The 20,325-nt window shown below is 36.8% G+C and overlaps 2 protein-coding genes across 8 annotated transcripts; both read left to right on the top strand.

Annotated features, from left to right (window-relative positions):
- Positions 1-1,278: 1,278 nt before the first annotated feature.
- Ssbp1 (single stranded DNA binding protein 1) lies at positions 1,279-12,662 on the top strand. Of its 7 annotated transcripts, none has more exons than XM_020183563.2 (9): positions 1,279-1,374; positions 2,403-2,469; positions 4,395-4,455; positions 5,425-5,565; positions 5,772-5,859; positions 7,589-7,677; positions 10,123-10,173; positions 11,512-11,586; positions 11,948-12,662. In XM_020183563.2, the coding sequence occupies exons 2-8, from the start codon at positions 2,446-2,448 to the stop codon at positions 11,553-11,555; spliced, it is 498 nt and encodes a 165-aa protein (XP_020039152.1). In that variant the 5' UTR covers positions 1,279-1,374; positions 2,403-2,445; the 3' UTR covers positions 11,556-11,586; positions 11,948-12,662. The 7 variants fall into 7 exon arrangements, 6 of the variants coding, with proteins under 6 accessions (XP_020039152.1, XP_020039154.1, XP_020039155.1 ...); XR_012443990.1 differs by adding an exon at positions 9,258-9,350 and having other exon boundaries at positions 1,280-1,374; positions 11,512-12,662; XM_074061753.1 differs by having other exon boundaries at positions 1,320-1,338.
- Positions 12,663-12,797: 135 nt separating this feature from the next.
- Positions 12,798-20,270, top strand: Tas2r3 (taste 2 receptor member 3). Its single transcript, XM_074061731.1, has one exon. It carries the CDS (start codon positions 19,151-19,153, stop codon positions 20,099-20,101), a length of 951 nt encoding a protein of 316 aa, XP_073917832.1. The 5' UTR covers positions 12,798-19,150; the 3' UTR covers positions 20,102-20,270.
- Positions 20,271-20,325: the final 55 nt, after the last annotated feature.

The following is a 20,325-nucleotide window of genomic DNA, read 5'->3' as shown; positions in this document are numbered from 1 at the left end:
ATAGTTGGTGAGATGTGGTATTATTGATACCTGTGCAGGTTGAAGGTAGTATAGCATGATGTTTCAGAGACTCAATTTTGTAAAGGAAGTATATGGAGATAAAAGTCTCAGATAAACTGGTGAGCTAGATCTTTTGGAACAGATGAAGGTCTAAGTTGGAAAACGTGTTAAGTGAAACCATGTTCAGATTTTTACATTAAAGGGCAGGAATGGGTCTGATTTTCTTGTTAGCATGATCTGGAAATTGCCTCTCCTCTCTGCAAGTTGGATAGTGCTAGGACCCGGAGGTGGAGGGGGATGAAGGCCAACACTCCATCTCTGCTGGCTTCGACTCTGCAAGGTGTGGGACTCTATCCCACACTCCTTCTTTCCCCAGATGGCCAAGATTAGGGCAAAGAAGGCAAAACTTGAAGGGCCCCAATGAGTTCATCAATCAAGATGAAAGAGATTTCAATGTAATATTTTTTAAAATATTAAAATTAACGAAAAAATCCCCTAGAACAAAATTATCAAAATCTATTAGGTAAAGTTGAAGTTAGTTAAACTTATTTAAGATTGTCTCCAGGTCAAGAAAACTTGTCAGATAAGGCAAGTCTCTCAACTGAAACAAGATAAGCAAAAAGTAGATTTTGAAAACACCAGTTTACTTCAACTAAAGCCAGGAAAGTAATATAATACCATTTTGGCTTAAATAAAATAGACTTAATGTAAGTTTTAATACATCTACTTTGAAATTTTGCAATATTTAACTACTTTAATATTTCAGAAAAATTAAAAAAATATAAAAACGTATGTAAGGGGCTCACACTCCACGGCCCCAATATGGCTTGGGTTCTGTAATTAAAACTTTAACATTTTCTTCCTCACGGATTTCCTCCATTTTGACTTTTTAAAATAGCACATTGAAACATTTATCTAGATCGTCAATATTTTTGGCGCCACCTTAATCTGAGCGCTTTCTCTATACCTCTTTTTCGGCTTTTCTTACAGCTTTAGGAGTTCTGGGTCGGTTTTTTGTTTCTCCAGCAGAGGCACGATTCTCAATTTCACATATCTAGCCATTTCTCCAGTCGCGCTGGAAACCGCATTAAATCGTTTCATTGATAACCTCAAATTTGAAGGACTTCACCGCTTGGCGGCGTTGATCCATCCACGTCTTCCTGGAAAGAAGTTCCCGGAACTCTCAAGTTAGGGGACGTATTTTCCGAGGTGCTTGCCGGCAGCATTTCCACGGCACACGCCATTGACTTCCTGTTTTCTCTTCCTATCGCGAGCCTTGCGTTATCTTTGCGCCGGAAGTGATACCCTGGCTGGCTGGTGCCTTGGCGTGAGCGTCAGGTGAAGGAGGGAAGAAGGAAGTGCACGAGTCGTATGGTGGGTGTGCACTCTGGGCCTGTGTGAGTTGGGAGGTGATGTTGAGTCGTCGTTTGGCCCTTTCACTTGTGCTGAAGGGTCCGCAGTTTCTGCACAGCGCCTTAAATTGGCGGGTGGGAGCGCCACCTTGGGAAAGGACGCGGGGTCCATCCCAGCCGTGAGGCTAGGAAGCCAAGGAGGTTTGCAGCGCTAACGGGAATGGAGGCAGTAATTTTTGTAGCAGCGGGTTTCATATTTAAATCTCTTAATGACAGTAATATTTATTGAGCCCTTACTGTGTGTTGGGAACTGTTCTAGGAATTTAGACTATCACAGTGAACAAATCAATACAAAAACTCTCCCCAAGACAAAAATTTGAGAAGACGGTGAAGTGAAAGTGGGATTAATTCACACTCAGAATTTCTTTTGTATGGGAGAAGAAAGTTAAGTGGGATCAAAAAGACCTACAGGTGTGAGTCTTTTTGGGGGTGGAGGGTGCTGGAATATTGAAAACAATATTCCACGAAATATTGCACGAAAACAATGCAAACATGGCTACTTTTGATACAAGAGCCAGAGAAAAACAGTAACGTGTATGGCTGGCTGCCCACCCCAGTGACCTTCCTGATAATGTGCAGCACCTTCCCCCAGTCCTCCTTCGCATTTTTTCTAATGCCCATCCCCCTCCAATCTCCCTTTTCCCACCACAGGATGCTTAAAAGCCCCAGACTGTAAGAGAGGTGTGCCCTTGCCCCTCTCAGAGTGTTACTCTGATGGCCGAGGGTCCTTCTCAGGTCTCCTCTCCCTAATAATGACTTGCTGCTTGCAAAGGTCATAGATTCTTTCTTGGTCTGTGTCTCTTGCGTCTTCATTTTCCTTTCAGAGGGGAGAAGAGGGGCAGGAGATTTTCTTCAAGCATATAGTGATATTGATGTGTTTCGGTCACAAGTTGGGCATGCATTAAAGCATGAAGGCAGTTAGGAATTTAGGACCAGTGATCTTGTGCTTTTGCTATAAATTGTAATATGTATCTTTTTTTTCCCCTTTAGGAAAATCCTGAAGATTAGATTGTAAGAAAAGAAAATAGAAGCCATGTTTCGAAGACCTGTATTACAGGTAGTCACTTTTCTATGTTGTTGCTGAGCTGTGTTATCATCAGCTATAGTGATCAGATTTCTTTAAGCTTTTGGTTGCAGGGAGAGACCTTTAAGCGTACCCACCACCTTAACATGTACTTATTTGGTAGGGTTGGGGCTGGATTTTGCCAGGTTTTCCTGAACATCTACCTTCCTCTGTTAATAAAGTCTTGCCTCTTACTATCTTCCTACACTGAGTAGAGCAACTCAGGTCTCAGTATCACTACAAGTTCACAATTTCCAAAGCTCATTCTAATTCCGTGCAGTTTGGCTTCTCATACATTTGGCCTGTCTTAAGACAGCCTAATTTTGCCATTTTTCCTCAGTGTTGTTGGGTACCAAGTTCTGTGAATGCTCCCAGTAACACCTCTCTCTTATCCACCTCTTAAAACTAATGAAGAGGAGTCTTTACTCCCATTTCCTGTGTGGGAAGTAGGAGATGTTTCTCTCATTTTCCATTTCTCATTTCTTTATCCTGTTACACTAAAATAAATCACTAAAACTTAAAAAACAAAACAAAACAAAAAACTAATGATCCTCTATGAAACCTGTTGTCCTCTCCGCCCTACTCTCAAGTTGACTTTAGATTCTCAGATTCTTACTTCAACCTGAATGTACTTTTAACCTTTTTAAAATTATGTGTTAAAATGTGAAGCATAGAAAAGTTACTATCTTGATAATGCTCCAGTGTTAAGATAACTTTAAACCCAAATATAAAAGCATAAAAGTTTAATTTAAAAAATTATCCAAGTTGAATAATCCTTTCCCTATTTCTATTTCTCTAGTAAGTCTTGATTTTTGTGTGTGCCTAAAATGAGACACTGCTGTCTCTGGCTGTTCTGAGCACTTAAATTCGTATTGTTCATGATTCACGTACTAGTTAGCAGCTTGTTTCCTGTAGTATGCTATAATTTAAATCTTTGTTTTCTTACCCACTCTCCAGATGTTAGTGCTAGTTTTAAAACCAACAGGACACCAGGAATAGATGTTGCTTTATTGGTGGATTTCTGCTTTTTATAGTAACACTTGAGAACTGTTTCTGTGATAGGTTGTCTTAGCTCTCTAAATTCTGAATCCAGTGATGTGTAATGACTTGAATCTATTCCAAATAGCCTATAGCAGTTAATTTTGGGGATTAACAGCTAATTGCTTTTGAATGTATTCCAAATATTCCAGCAGTTGTTTTGGGGGATTAACAGTTCTTAGTGAATCTGTGAACATTTGTTAATGAATCTATTTATGAATATATCCATTAGAAAACACTATTTCCTACTTTCCTTTTGCCTAATGATGTACAAAATTAGATAAATCTAAATTTCTTAACTCTATAACAAAAATATAATAATAAAAATTGTATAAATAAAAAATATTTTATATATATAAATTATTTTATATATATAAAATAAAATATATTTATATTTAAAAAAAATAAGGTTGGTCTATTGAATGTATATTGCACTTTTTGCTTTTCTCTGTGTCTCTTGCTAATGAAAGCTGGATGTTTTCAATACTTGGAAGCAACATTTAGGTACAGGCTATTTACAATTATTGTCATCCTCTCTCTTATAGAACTCATGCCATTTTGATTTTACCTGTAAGCACTGAAGTGCCATATTCAGAAAGATTGGCTCAAAAGAACAGGAGAAGACTATAAATTAACTTTTGGACATGTGCTCTTTAGTCTTCTTTGAATCTTTGGCTTCTGCTGTAGGCTGCTCTGAAAGTGTTTTTGCTTGGTCCTTTTGGGACTATATTTTGGGAGAATATGGGAAGAGTGTTCTCTTGTCTTCTCTTCTAGAGCAAATAGGAACTACTGACTAAATGACACATGAATATAAGCGATCTTCTGTCTGCATTTGCCTTTCCTAAAAACTTAAAGCCACAGTACCTATTGTTCTCCTGTAGGTGCTTCATCAGTTTGTAAGACATGAGTCTGAAATATCCAGCAGTTTGGTTCTGGAAAGATGTAAGTAGCTATTTTCTAAGTTTATGGTGCTATTTATAGTAGTCAAATAATGTTCTCAAAGAGCTATAGAAGAAGTATGCTGTGTTTAACCATGTTAACAATTGTGTGTTTGGCTTATATTTGCTCCTCAGATTTTGGCCCCATTAGGCTATGGGGAACTAGGATGAATTAAGCCCTTCTCCTTTTCAGGCAGAGATTATTCACTCTTGTCTTCGCTGTCCCACTGGAAGAATTTCCTCAAGTCATATTTGATTATTTGAGTCTTCCAAAGTTATGTTAGACTGTGAAAGATAATGTTTCACAGAAGTATTTCTCTCAGTAATAAAGATTTTAGGCCTCAGATTTGTTCTTTTAGCGCCACAGATAGTTGGAAAAAAAAAAGATACCTTGAAGAATATAAGATAGAGTTTGGATTGTTTTGGTGGGGCTGTTTTCTCTGACTATTCTCTCTTTTCTTGTCAACTTTTTTTCCCCTCTCAACCTTCCTTTATTTACCCCTTTCTTTTAACTTGAGTTTTGCTTAATGCAGACGTTAAAGTTGAAGTACTATTTGTAGTTGTTCTTTTTCCGGATATTTCTCTCACGTTCAAGTGTGAAGTTAACTCTGGCTACAATAATGAATTACAGTAGACTGAGTGACTTAAACAATAGACATTTATTTCTCACTTCTGGAGGCCAGAACTCCAAAATCAAGGTGTCAACATGGTTGGGCTCTTGCTGAGGGTCTTTTTCCTGGCTTGCAGATAGTTGGCTTCTCACTGTCTTCACATGGCAGAGAGAAAGCTCTGATATCCCGTCATGGAGGCCTTACCCTCATGACCTCTTCTAAATCTAGTTAACCTGCCCAAGACCTACCTCTAAATACTGTCACACTGGGTTGTAAGCTTCAAGAAACAAACTTTGTGGGGCACACAACGTGTGTTCCATAGCAGGTTCTCAATTTCATTTCATCTCCACATTATGTTTCAGCTTTGAATCGTGTGCAGTTACTTGGGAGAGTGGGTCAGGACCCTGTCATGAGACAGGTCGAAGGAAAAAATCCAGTCACAATATTTTCTCTAGCAACAAATGAGATGTGGCGATCAGGGGACAGTGAAGTATACCAAATGGGTGAGTATAAAAGCCTAGGGTTTAATTTTTTTGCAATAAATATACATTATTGCCAATTATGTAGAAATAAGCTACTTTTAGATAAAGTATTCTTCAGTTTTGTTCTTTTAGAATTTATGAGTTTGGTTTTGCTGGGCATGTTGTCCGTTTGATATTTATTGTACTCATTGGCATTTGTAACCATGTTTCCTACTCTTGTAATTTAGGTGATGTCAGTCAAAAGACAACATGGCACAGAATATCAGTGTTCCGGCCAGGCCTTAGAGATGTAGCGTATCAGTATGTGAAAAAGGGGTAAGTTAAAGAAGGAAGAATCTTTTGGCTCAATGTTTTAAAGCAAGGAATATGTAGCTCCTCCTTTATTTCTGAGTACCTTGCAAGAGATACTTATCTGGTCATGGTGGTACACACCTGTTATCCCAGCACTTGTGGGGACCGAGGCAGGAGGATTGTGAATTTGAGGCCAGGATAGGCTACATAATGAGACCCTGTCTCAAAAATCCCAAAACCAAAACAAAGCAAAAAGGTATTTATTAATTATTTAATCCTATGTGCATGGAATATCATTGTGTGTGTGACTAGTTCAAAAATCCAAATATAAAACATGGCTTTAGCCTTCTGAGAACATGTAATTTAGGGCAAATAAGGTATGTACCTACATAGAAATTGATGAGACAGGAGAGAAGGTAAAGTGTACTACATGTCACTATAACACATACTTTTTGGGCACCTGCAGCTTACTTTTAGGAGGTCCTATGCGTGTGTGATCAGGGATCCTGAAGTCTTGATTCTTGGCATCCACGTGATGTCTTTAGTAGAGAGTCTGGAATGTCTCAGTTCTGACACACTTGAATTATTTTGTATTTGGTAATTTTTTCTATAAGCTTAATTTGTTTTTGGAATGCTTGGATTGATGATGTATGAAAAGTATCTTCTCCAGACTCTTAAGGACAATAGTGTGTGTTAACAGCAGTTGTATTAACAGTAAAGGTGTTTAGAAATATACTTGTTTTTTAGAAGTAAGATATATTCATGAAAAATAGTTTCAGCAGTGATTAAAATTTCCGATTCTTTTCAGCAACTGCATACCTTTACTTCATACGTATCTCCATTGCCTTTCATGTATGTATATATGAATATGCGCACATACACACATACAAACAGTATATTTCAAGGATGAGGTCAGCATACAGTTTCACCTGATTGAAGAGTGTGCGTGTGTGTGTTTTCTTTGGTACCTGATCATTTTACTAGTTTGTCTTCTTTCTGGTGGTGGGGGACACTGAAAACTGTTGCCATTGTGGTCATTTTCTACTCTGTAAAATCATAATTATGATTTTACATATGTTTGGCTCTTTAGATGGTATAGAAATAGTGCTAGTAATTAAGCTGAAGACCTTTGTTTTTGAATATGATAATCTTGTTCCCTTGAGAATAGGTTTACTATAGAAATGAGCTGATAATTAAAATTAACAAATCAATAAAATCTGTTAGGGAGTCCTAAATGAGAGGTTAAGGAAAATGACACATTGGAAATCATTTCTAGAGATTTAAAGGATGCCACTAAGTTGCTTTTCCTTCTTCATGGCCTTAAGTTACCTTTTAAAAAAAAATTGGCTTAACATTTTGAATATATTTTTTTAAACTTCTATAAGGAAAAAAGCTAAAGAATGATAACATTGTCATTCTTTTTTTGAAATTTCACTTTGGGACAGCATTTTGCTAAGTTGTTCAGGCCAGCCTTGAACTTGTGATCCTCTTGCTTCAGCCAGCCCCAACCCCCCAATTGCTGGGATTACAGTTATGTAACACCATGCCTGGCTAACTAGATGTATCAAGTTTTCTTGTACATTGTGTTTCTGTACTTTTAATTTTGAACTTTGAGAAGTTATAGCAAAAATGAGATTACATATAATTATATATTTTATCTTTTGTGTGTATTCATTACCACACCTAGATTGATACTTTCTGGTAAAGCAATAATAAAATCTCCAGACTAAAAACTGAATTTTATTTATATCAGGTCTCGAATTTATGTGGAAGGGAAAGTAGACTATGGTGAATACATGGACAAAAACAATGTAAGGCGACAAGCAACGACAATCATAGCTGGTAAGAAGCTTGTGATGATGGTTCTTTTTTTTTTCCTTTAAAAGTTTGACTGTGTTTTAAGTAACTTTATATGGGACTGTAAGCAGATGCCTACAAGATCATAGACAGTTCACCAGAAGAATTTGTAGTTCTGATTTTTCTGTTTTCTGAGATTTTACACATATATCTTTTCCTTTAGAAAATTGTCTTTCTATTCAATAGTTCTAGTTAACAAGTAACTTTTGAATAAAGTGTAAAATTGAATTGTCCATGCTAGTAGTTATTAAAAGCCATCAGAAGTCTTAATTTCAGTGTCATTTTTAAAGGACATGGCTTAAATATGTGTCAAGACTGTTCCATTAATACGAGGCATTAAACATTTGTGTACATTTATTCAGAACCTCTTTAGAGCTTAATATGCTGAAATTTCTATTTGAAATTAAATTTTTATTCTCTTTTAACAAAATACAAAACTAGAAAAGTAAAGATAACTAGAAAAGCTAAACACATAAGTTAAGAAGGTACTCATTGTTGTAAAGTTTTCAAAGTTTTGAAAATATTTTAAGTTTTGAAAACAGTATAACCCTTTGGACATCTTTAAGTTGACATTAGGAAATGTTCTTTATATAAAATCATTATGTTTAGATTAATGGAATCTAAATACCATAGCAATTTGCTACCTGTCATCTTATGAAAAAAATTAACAAGCTGGTCAAATTTTCACATTTTTCCTTTTCCTTGGAACTTCTTTTACCATTGCTGTTTTCTCCTCAAAAGTATATCTTAGCTGTGCATGGTGGTGCATGCCTGTAATCCCAGCATTCGTGAGGGTGAAGCAGGAAAATTGCAATTTCGAGGCCAGCTTGGGCAAATTTAGTGAGATTCTGTCTCAAAAACCAATTAACAACAACAAAATGAAGGGAAAGCAAAAAAATCTAGGGCTATAGTTTGAGTGGTAGAGCCCCTGATTATAGGGCCTGGGTTCACTCCTCAGTACTGAAAAAATAAGTTCAAGGTATGTCTTAATATAATGTATTGAATAGTTAAGAATTTTGAATAGTTAAGAATTTTGAAGCCTGATGGTGGCGACTCATGTCTGTAATCCTAGGTACTTGGGAGGCTGAGATCAGCAGGATTATGGTTCCAGGCCAGCATGGGCAAATAGTTTGAGAAGTCTCATCTCCAAAATAATCAAAATAGACTGGAGGTGTGGCTCCAGGAGCAGAGTGTCTGCTTTGCAAGCTGGAATCCCTGAGTTCAAACCCCAGTCCCAACAACAACAGAGCAGAAAGTATCTTTTATTCATCTTACCAAATTTGTCTGTAACGAAAAATATATACATCTAGTCATTCCTTGGATATCCTTGGGGGATTGGTTCTAGGATCCTCCACAGGTACCAGAATCAGTGAATGCTCAAGTCCCTTATATAAATACTATTTGCATGTAACCTACACATCCTACAAAATACTTTACCATCTCTAGATGATTTATAATACACATACAAGGCAAATGACATGTAAAGTGTTGTACTGCAACGTTCAGGGTATATTGGCAAGGAAAAAGGCCTGCCTGTCAGTGCAGATGCGGTTTTTTATTTTCAGATAATTTTGATCTGTGGTTGGTTGAATATGTGGATGTGGAACCCATGAGTATAGAAAGGTGACTCCGTAAAAGAAATTTTAAGACCTTAAAAAGTAAGTGAAAAAGACTGTGAAAGTAAGGCTCTAAAAGATATGTTTCTCTCAGACTGTCATTACAGTTGTTTTTAATATTGAATTGGCCAGTACAATATATTAATATAAAAACTAAAATTTTACTAGAAGTATATCTTTTAATGAAGTAGATTATGCTTTTTGTACCTGGTTAAATTGCTAAAACTAGGAATTTTTTTTTTATTAAGGGCAGTACAGGAGTTTGAACACACTTGCCAGGCAGGCATTCAGCCTCTTGAAGCATTTCCCCAATTCCTAAAATTAGGCATTGTTAAGCCTCAGTTTAGTTCTTTTATTTGTTTTTATTGATATTAAACACAGGAAACCTATTTTTATGAATTGATAGGAATAAAGGAAATCTTATAGTAATGTCTCAATACTTACGAACTTCTGAAATATGCTAAAATTAGGTAGACTAGTGAAACGATCTCCCACCATTTATTTTCATCACTTACCAAGTGATTGCCAGTATTATTTCTTCTCTGTCCTCAACCACTTTTCCTTACCTGCATTAGTTTGAACTGAACCCCAGATACTATGTCACTTCATAAATTTCAGTAGGTATTTCTGAAAGACAACGTGTATATTCAAATAGAAAGTTGTGATACTATTTATCATGCTTAATATTGTGAGATTATTGTTAAAATTCTATTAAATGTCACAGTATTCAAATTTTCTGGATTTCATCATAAATACATACCTATATATTGTATCACATGGCTTGTATATATCTTAAGTCTCTCTTAATTTGCAGATTTCCTTTCTCTTGGCTCTAGAGTTCATGTCTTAACTACTGTACACATAGGTAAATTATAATTTGTTATAAATAATAAGTACATATTTTCCTGCTAGTAAGATTCTTTGAAAGTCTATTGACTTTGAAAACTAATGTAGGTATTTTCCTACTCTCATTTATTGTCCAATATAAACCAAATGTGTAGACAAACTGGATTGTTCTAGTATGTTGGGTTGTTATGAACCAAGCCAAACAAAAACATTTTAGATTGTCTGCCATTTTGCTTTTTCATATTACCAGTTTTAACTAACCTTGTTAGTTGCTGTGTTTATGGCTATTCAATAAAACTGAATAGACACTGAGTGATGTTTGAATGGAAAAGATAGAGTTTAATTTGGTTGATCTGTTTTGTAGGTCATATTTTTATTGACTAGGGGTCAGACCTGAACTTAAATGAACCATCAGTAGGTGGCACTGTTGTCCTTTCAAACAGTCTTTAATTCTAATAATCTTTTTTCAAGTTACTATTCTGTATCAAAATACTCTTATTTTTCTAGTCATGAAGTTGCTAACAGATACTCATTACATAATAACCATTTTTGCACCTATTTAGTTTTAAGAATCTTAAATTTTTGGAGTTATATAGGAAATACTGCTTGAGCTTTTTTCCTTTGCTTATCGTTAGCTAACTACCTTGGAATTGTGTCTGTAGAGCAGTAGCTGAGGTGTTTGGATAAAAAATGCTTACTCTGTAATATTTACTAGTAAAAATATCCCCCAAAATGGGTGTAAATTATTCTGTCTTAAATTTTAAAAGTTAAAAAAAATGAGTTTTTAACTTACTTACAAGCATAGGCTAAATAAATCTGTAGCTAGGAAAGAAAGGCCATGTGTTGACCTGTCCTTTCCTCCATAGCTGTAGCATATGGAACTTCAGAGTTCATGCCTTAACTATCGTACACCTAAGTAAATTATTTCTTATAAATAATAAGCATATATTTTCCTGCTAGTAAGTTTCTTTGAAAGTATATTGACTTTGAAAACTAATGTAAGTATTTTCCTACATTAGTCCTCTTCTGAGTGTGAATATGGTGTTTCTTGGGTACCCAAACTTGTGACCAGTTCTTTTTATGAGAACTTATTGCTGGGAAGATTTTAACTGTCTTCAGGAAAGACAAGAAATAACCCACTTTTTCTAACAAAGCCTGAATATTGTTGAACAAACAACCAAAGCCCAACTTTTAGTTCTGCTTATGCTTATTTTATATACCTTTCATCAGCACAACAAAAGTTATTTAACACTGTGAAAATATGTAATAGCACTAAAGTATATATGCATTAGGGAAATTACTAAATGAAATGAAGAAAGAGTTCTGAAAATAATTTTTATACTTTGCTTCTTTACAGATAACATTATATTTCTGAGTGACCAGACAAAAGAAAAGGCATAAGAAGGGATGAGTCTTCTTTGACCGTTGTTTGGTACTATCTCATTTCTAAATCATGTATAGTCTTTATAATTTCCAAGGACAATAATTAAAATGCTCTTTTTTATAAAATGAGTGATAATATTTTTCATGATACTACCCCTGCTCTTTTTGTGGCATAAGCCTTGATATCTTCTATTACAGCATTTACCAATTCGCCTCTTAGAAGTGTACAGAATAGTGAACTTTCTGGCTTATTCATCTGTGCTGTTGTGATGGGATAAATTGTTCTTTAGAAAGCTCCTATTTATGTGTACATTTCTATTACACTATTGATTCAACTACTCATTATTTATTGAGCATCACTGTTTGTCAAACTTTCCCATAGTTGCAAACATTGATCTTATCTTTTGTAGACTTGAAGGCAAGGACTGACTCTTCTCTGTGTACGTGGACCTTAAGTAGTGCTTGGCACAGAAGAACCACTTAGTAGATGCTGCCAGATGAATCATCCCAATGGGACATTGAGCTTTAGTCCAAATTGAAAGAGTGTGCTAAACAGTGGTTAGTGTCTAACCTAAACTGCTTCAAGACTAACCTACCTTCACATCATTTGTTTCTGGGAAGTTCCTGTATAGCATTTATGAGACATGGTTTATCAGCAATAAAGACCTGAATTATAACTGGAGATGAAATAGTTCATCTCCAGGTTCTTTGGTTCCATTATTCTCTATTTTGCTAAGTCCCTCTTGGTTATCCTTTTCAAAGTCTTTCCAGAATTCTCTCGGGGTAGGGATAAGCATCTCTTTTTAAAAAAGTTTTACTTATTTATTCATTTAAGTATGTTTGTATGTTTGTATGTGGTGCTGGGGATCAAACCCAGGGCCTCAACCATGCTAGGCAAGTGTTCTACCACTGAGCTACGCCCCCAACCCAAGAATCTTCTTAACACCCCTGACATTGCTTTTCTAGGCAACCTCACATATTGCATTTTTTCCCCCTACATTGTGTCTTGCTGCATACATATACACAAACACATAACGCACACACCATTACATATGTGCAATTTTGTAAGATTCAAGAAATTGTTAGAGTACTAATAATTTACCAATAAAGATTGCATAAACTCAGTTTTTCAGTGGGTCTTTTTTTGTTTTTAAGCTTTGCATCATTCCTCCCCAGGTCTGCTTGTAATTTTCCAGAAGGTAGCTCCTACTAAAAAGGTGGTTTTGCTCAAAGGTTAGACATACCTCTTTCTGTCTGTGCTACTCTGTCCCAGGTTTGGCCTCCAGCCCATCCTGTGAATTTGTTCCCCTGCAACTATGGTGCTAACTGTAGCTTAGGTTATATTGGATTGCAACAGGTTCAGAATTCACATGCTATATACTATAAGTCTTTTAAAAAGTATTTTCTTCATACAGTTTTTTTGTACTTATAGTGCAGTTTGGTTAAAGAAAGATGAACTTCTTTAGCAGAAAATTAGTTTCCTCCTATCAGCCATCTGTTTTTCTGCAGCTGGGACCACTGATCAGCATATTAGATCTACTTTCTAAGTTTACACATTGAATCTGTCTGGTGAAGTCCTCATTCCTTTATGCTACATTCCTTGGCAAAATTATAAAGTAGATAAAGTTTGTCTTTTGAGCAATTTGTCTGCTCTCAGCAAAGCAGTTTTTATATTCTTTAAATGTTGTGAGAAGTTGTTTGAACATTCCTATTTAAACCGGGTGATAAATCTCTCCTTTGGGAAATTCACATGGTGAACAAAAGAGCTTAGTTATCAAATTAGTTTCTGAGTCCAAGATGCAAAGGCAGAATAGTGTCCTGCAGGGTTCTTCCAGCTCTCCCAGTGGAGATTGCCTCTTATTTCAAAATCCCTATGAGGGATTTTGATGATGGCTATGAGGCTGAGACGCACTTTCTACCTGCCTGTTATTCTGGCAGACCCAGAGGCCCCAAACCAGTCAGACTCCCTAGAACACAAAACTGTCCCTACCTAGGCAGCTCCCTCTGCTGAGAACCTTCCTGTAGCCCCCAGCTGGTCCAAGTAGCAGTAGGAGACTATAGGGGTCACCTAATCCAACTTTTTAGTCATGTATTTCCCTTTCTGATGTGATGATGTCAGTGCATAAGCCTGCAGAAAATGCCCTGTGACGTCGATTTGGAGATTCCATGTTAAAAAGAAGTATGAGTATGAGACATAGAAAAGCGAGGAACAGGAGGAAGTACCAAATAACGTGTGATACCCTGTTTTTGAAAAAAGTTATAATTGAGTATATGCTTTAAAAAAGTCTGGAAGGAGAAACACCAAAATGTGATTATCTCTGGATAGGGTGTTATATGTGGCTTTCCTTGTTTCTTTATGCTTTTGCATGTAGTAACATGATCATGTATGCTATAATAAATTCATTTTTGGGGAAATATCTTTCCATTATGTTTTTCTCAGCCATCTGCTTTATAGCATCTTATGCTTGTATACTTCATTCATCTCTTGTACAACCCAGAGGGACTGACTTTTAAAGACCAGCCTGCATGAGATTCACTGTTTGATTCCAGTAAGTACAATTCTCAGAGCTGTCCATTTCTCCAAAGTCATTGGATGATTAATTAAAAGACACCCCAAACACCAGACACATTTTTCTGGGCCTGTTTGGGGAATTGAAGTATTTATTTTAGGGGGATTACTTCTTGTTGCGAGCTGGGTTATAGTCTAGCCTTTATAACATTGGAAAAATTAATGCAAATCTCTCTTTGCTCTCTGCAAAAGATATAATTCTTATAGGTAGGGTTATTTTTCAACTCAGTTATCCTTTCGGCTTTATCTAGCTCAGCTTAGCACAGCAGCAATGTAGGATTTTGCAAATGTTATTTATTTGGTTCGTACTGAAACAACATGAAAATGAGGGCAGGATCGTTTTGCTTATTTTCTTTAAGGATTTGCATTATATCCTGTGAAGACTTGAGGAACTAACAACAAGAAAATCATTGTAGAAAATGAGCAATAATCCCCAAGGTTAATGAGTTATAGGGAAATCTCTAAAGAGGTAACAATTATAATTTAGTGGGTGACATTTATGTGCTACTGTGTTTCAGCCACTAAGCTAAGCAGTTTTTAATTATTGTCTCATTTAAGTGTTATCCTAAGAAAGTACGGCTTTGATTTTTTTGTTTATTTAATTTTTAGAAATTGTGTAACTTTGATTTGAATCCTTGCTTCTCCACTCAGCAGCTGAGTTACTGCCTCAGATTGTTGTTTTGTTTTCCTGTGGAAACGGGAAACAGAGATAATAGTACCTACTTTATAGACCTGCTGTGAAGAGCACAATAAATACTACAATACGTGTAACTTATTTAATAAATAGTAACTGAAACAAGTACACTATATATTGGCTATAATTGTAGTTATTATTTTACACATGGCACTGTCAGTCACTGTTCCCATCCTACCAGGTCTCTTGGTATTTGTGGGATCATATTAACTTTTTTTTTGTTTTATTAACTTCCATGAATTACTGAATACTTATTCCATGTTGGTGGTGGTTTTTATTTTTTATTTTTTTGATGTTTTTAATCTTTATTACTACTTTAAATGATTTTTAAACTCTTAAGTCAGTTGGTCACTTGCTATATGGCATGCTCCCATACAGAACCTGAATTCAGGGATGAATGTAACAGGATTCTTTCATTAAAGGAATTCAGAGTTTAGGATGATGAGGGCTGGGAGGGAGGATAAGCAGAAACCTGTTCAGCTAATTGTGTGATACAGTGGAACGTGACACAGAAGAAAGTTAAGCTAGTTTTTGGCAGAGGAAACAGCATGAATAAAGGTCCAGAAACCAAAGGTTTTGAGCAGTGAAAGATAAGGCATGAAGAGTAAGTTTGGGCTAGATTTTGAAGAGTTTATAGAGAACCTCGGTAATGCAGAGCCACAGAAAGTTTGAAAACAGGAACATCTCTTTATAAAGAGAGCCACAAAGACATGGTGACAGGTTAGAATAGGGAAAGCGTAGAGGCAGTTAGGTAATTCTTGCAATAAGTCTGTCTGAAGAGATTGGTAGAGTGTAGGTGAGAGAGGTAACTTGAGGATTTGGGATTCAAATTGATTCAACAAATACTGTGATCCATTTTTCTGCTAGATCCTGTACAAGGTTCTGGGTTATAGATACCCAGAAGAATAAAATATGACTCTTGCCTAGGATGTAGTGGTGACACAGTAAGTATTGATAAATGATAATCCATAGATGATTCTAAGGTTTCTGCTTGGGCATTTGTGTGGATGGTGACACTTTGCTTATGAGTTTGTAGGACCTGGATGTGGAAGCAGATTGAGGGAGAGGAATAATGAGTTTAGTTTGAACATGGCTTAATTGTAGACTTTCTAGTAGTCATTTGACAGGATGTTGATTATATTAGTCTGGAACTCAGAAGAGAAATTGATACAGGAGTGATTTTTTTCTTCCCCTCCAGCCAAATAAACTGTAAGTGGGTTTTGTGAGGTGACTTTCAAATGTTGCTAGGATCCTAGCTTTCTGTTGTAGAACACCATATTGTGAGAAAGGTTTCTCATTGCTTATCTGTTTGAAGTATGCCTAAAATTTTTTAAATCATGTATGGTAATATGACAGACAAGGAGACAACTTCCTTTGAAAGAGTTTTTTGTTAACTACAGTTCCTAAGAATTGAGGGTCTGCTGTGTCATGCGGGGCCACATGGGAAAGCACCAAGGTTGTTAAGGGGGTATAAGGGAAAAAGGGGAAAGTACAGGCCAGAGCCTTTGTTGTGTATTTTATGGGAAAGGAACAGGTCAATCATAGTAGGCAAATTGAGCAAGTTTAGGATTAGATAGTTTGAATAATTTCAGTAGCTCTGGGTTGTAGGGATGATCCCCAATTATCAGGTACCTGGCCCAAGGTGAATGAGAGGCAAGAGCCTGATAAAATGTGGTAAATGAGATTAGGGACTCAGGATTGGTTGATTTGCATATTAAAGGCTTGCTGTGAGGCAGGTTGTTCACCAACCCTAGAGATTAACTAACCCTGGAAGAAACAGCTCCTTTGTGGGTCCACAAGGCCCCAAGATGTCAAAGCTTCATAGACTAAAAGAAAAAAAAACAATACATGACCCAGTATTCATTATCTCTTCTATATTTGCAGAACTGATATTTTGTTGAAGGTGACAGTGTGAACTGCTTAAATACTATATTCCTAATTTCCTTTGCAGTTAGGCGTTGCCAAGAGGTTATATGCAGAGTCATTTGGTGAAACTTCCAGGAAAGTTATTATGAGAACTATTTGGAGACTAATTCTTTGTATTTCTCCAGACCTTCATTCCCTGACTTTTTCTTTCTTGTCTGAAATGTGAACATGATGGCTGAATCTTCAGTAGCCACCCTGGACACAAAGCAGTCTTCAGGATGGAAGATGGAAGAAGCTGGGATCTGTATCACTTTAGAACCACCAGACTAGTACTATACAGTCTAGTTTGGCACTTTTGGATGATGCAAATAAACCTCTTCCTTGTTTAAACCACTTACTTGTGTGCAGTTAAACCCAGTCCTTACTAATTAACACATTCTTATCTTTATCTCCACGTGCATGATTAACTCTTTACTCCTTTCTTTTGTGGTACATCACCTTCCACAGAAAGTAAAGGTAGACTCACCACTGATCCCATAGTCTTCGATTTTTAACCTCTGTCACATAAATTTGGGGAGGGGACTAGGGCATGAAAAGTACACAAAACCTTAGCAATTAGCCTTAAAAAGTATAAATATAAGCTCAGTTTTCATCAAACAAATACTATTTAATTTTGCTTATAGTCCCTAGTGAGGACCCTTGATTTAAAAAAGGATCCTGTAAATAAAGAAGCACTTAGTTTAAGAACATAAATGTCCTTATTCTTCCCTGGCAGCAGATTAGATAATCTGGGGTGAGGAGGCTTCCCACTGCAAAGTAACCAGATTTTAAGTACAAAATAGTTTTATTGCATCTTTAGGGGTATTAATATGCTCAGGTTGCCATAACAAAATATCATGGTTTGGTGGCTCAGCCAACAGGCATTTATTTTCTTGCAGTTTTGGAGGTTGGAAGTCTTAAGACCAGGATGCCAGCATGGTCAGTTTGTGAGCAGTGTCTTTTCCTGGCTGCCATCTTGCTGTGTGCTTTTGAAGATCAGGACCCTACCCATTGATCTTATTTAACCTTAATTACCTTATTCAAGGCCCCATTTCAAATATAGTTAGATTGGGGGTAACAGCTTCAGCATGTGAATTTGGGGATCAGAGGCGTAATGTTTATAGCATTGGGCTTGCAGGAGGAAAGGACAACTTGAAGTGACAATTTTAAACTAGAAGCTGAAATCAGAGAAACAGGAAAAAGTGGTTCTCTGACTGCAGATACTAATTTTGGCATGGTTTGGAAATAAAAACAAAGGTTGTATGCCAAAAGTGTCCCTCAAACATTCTTTATAATTTCTTTTGAAATAAAAATGAGGTGAGGATATGTTGTCAGCACTTCTCTTTAACAACTTGCTTGTAGTGAGATTTCTAGCATGTGCTGTTGGAAAAGGAAAAGGAAAAGACCAGAAAGAGAAAGTGATTCACAAATGCTATGACTGCATTGAAAAACAATGTATAGATAAATTACTGATTAAAGAGTATTTGGAAATAAGATCAGTACCCAAGTGTCAATTGCAAACAATGGCAAAGAAAATGTAATTTGAAAAAAAGATACCATGTAAGGAAGTCAGAACATGTATGGCATCTCCAATACATGGTTTCTGTGAAGAACATTATAAAATGTTATTGAAATACATGAAAAGATGGGAAGCATTCTTTCTTCAAAGATGTAAGTTTCCTAAAAGTAATATTACAAATCAAAAGAATTTTAAATCAGTATCAAGAAGTCATTTGGGAATTTTGACAAGCCCATTCTAAAGGTGTATTGATAAAGAAAGGTCCAAGAACAATATACTCCTGAATAGTGGCATTACAGATTATTGGGTGAAGGATAGATTAGTCAACAAATGTACCTCATAGTGGAATTCTGGTATTTTCCTGTTTTTGTGTATGTCTCAAGATTCTCCAGAGGAACAAGATTTCTCACTCTTTGGTGGCTCTGTGCCTCCTTTTGGTGCTATTTACCTTTCTGTTCTGTTTCTCCTCACCTTCTTTCTGAGGCAAGCCCTCATTATGTATCCCAAACTGACCTTGAGTTCATGACCCTCCTTGTTATAGCCTCCCTAGGGCTGGGATTATAGGTATGAGCCACCACACCCAGCTGCAACCCTACTCCCTTTGAAATTGAGTATAAGTTCTCCATATTCTTTGTGACCCAGATGTTTTCCTTCTTATGACACTGGACACTATTTGCATTTTAGCAAAGAGCGGCTGAGCTTGAGATCATAAGTGAAAGTGACAGTCCATATCATCTGTGAAGAGGACAGACTAACCTAAAAGAGCCAGAGAGGATTCACTAAGCTGTTCTGTGTGGCACACTAAATTGAGCAGAGACGAGACAGGTATAAAAAAGCAGCAGAGAGGATAGGTTCTCAGAGAAATTTTCAAATCGACAAGGAAATTCCATACATCAATAGGAAGATCAGGCTGCCTAATTGCTGACATGTTGGGACTTGCTGAGGGACTGTTCCTAGTTCTGATTGTCACTCAGTTCATCCTTGGAAACCTGGGGAATGGTTTTATCGGGTTGGTCAATGGTAGCAGCTGGTTCAAGAACAAGAAAATTTCTTTGTCTGACTTCATCATCACCAGCCTAGCCCTGTCCAGGATCATTCTGCTGTGGATTATCTTGATTGATGGTGTTTTAATAGTATTCTCTTATGAAATACGTAATTCAGGAACAGTAATGCAACTTATTGATATTTTCTGGACATTTACAAACCACCTGAGCATTTGGCTTATCACCTGCCTTGGTGTTCTCTATTGCCTGAAAATTTCCAGTTTCTCCCACTGCACATTCCTCTGGCTCAAGTGGAGAGTTTCCAGGGTGGTTCTGGGGATGATGTTGGGTGCACTGCTCTTATCCTGTGGCAGTACTATATCTCTGATCAACGAGTTTAAGGTCTATTCTGTCCTCAGTGGAATTGGTGGCACAGAGAATGTTACTGAACACTTCAGAAAGAAGAGAAGTGAATATGATCTGATCCATGTTCTTGGGAATCTGTGGAACTTCCCTCCCTTAATTGTGTCCCTGGCCTCCTACTTTCTGCTCCTCATCTCTCTGGGGAGGCACACACGGCAGATGCAGCGCAATGGTGCCAGCTCCAAAGATCAAAGCACTGAGGCCCACAAGAGGGCCATCAGAATCATCTTCTCTTTCCTTTTATTTTTCCTACTTTACTTTGTTTCCTTTTTAATTTTGTCATCTAGTCGCTTTTTACCAGGAACTAAGGTGGCTAACATGATTGGTGAAGTCATTACAATGTTCTATCCTGTTGGCCACTCATTTATTCTCATTTTGGGGAACAACAAGCTGAAACAGATCATTGTGGCAATGCTCCCATGTGCATGTGGTCATAAGAAGCCTGGATCTAAAGGATGCTTTTCCCCATAGAGTAGCAGAGGGCATGGGATAGAGTCTGGGAATTCTTCTGCCTTACTGAAGACTACAGGGCTCTTTTTGACCCTCTCATGGCATCATCCTTCCACTCCCCCTTCAGAAGTATTTTAAAGTTTTTCACATTATGTAAAAGACCAAGCATGCCTCTCCTTCCTCTTTTTCTTTTCTTCTTCTCCCCTCTCCTTTTCACCAAGATGTATATCTGTTTTTAAAATTAC

The sequence above is a fragment of the Castor canadensis genome, chromosome 2 (assembly GCF_047511655.1).
Source record: "Castor canadensis chromosome 2, mCasCan1.hap1v2, whole genome shotgun sequence".
In the NCBI taxonomy this organism is placed as follows: domain Eukaryota; kingdom Metazoa; phylum Chordata; class Mammalia; order Rodentia; family Castoridae; genus Castor; species Castor canadensis.
This window is presented reverse-complemented; position numbering and strand designations above follow the sequence as displayed.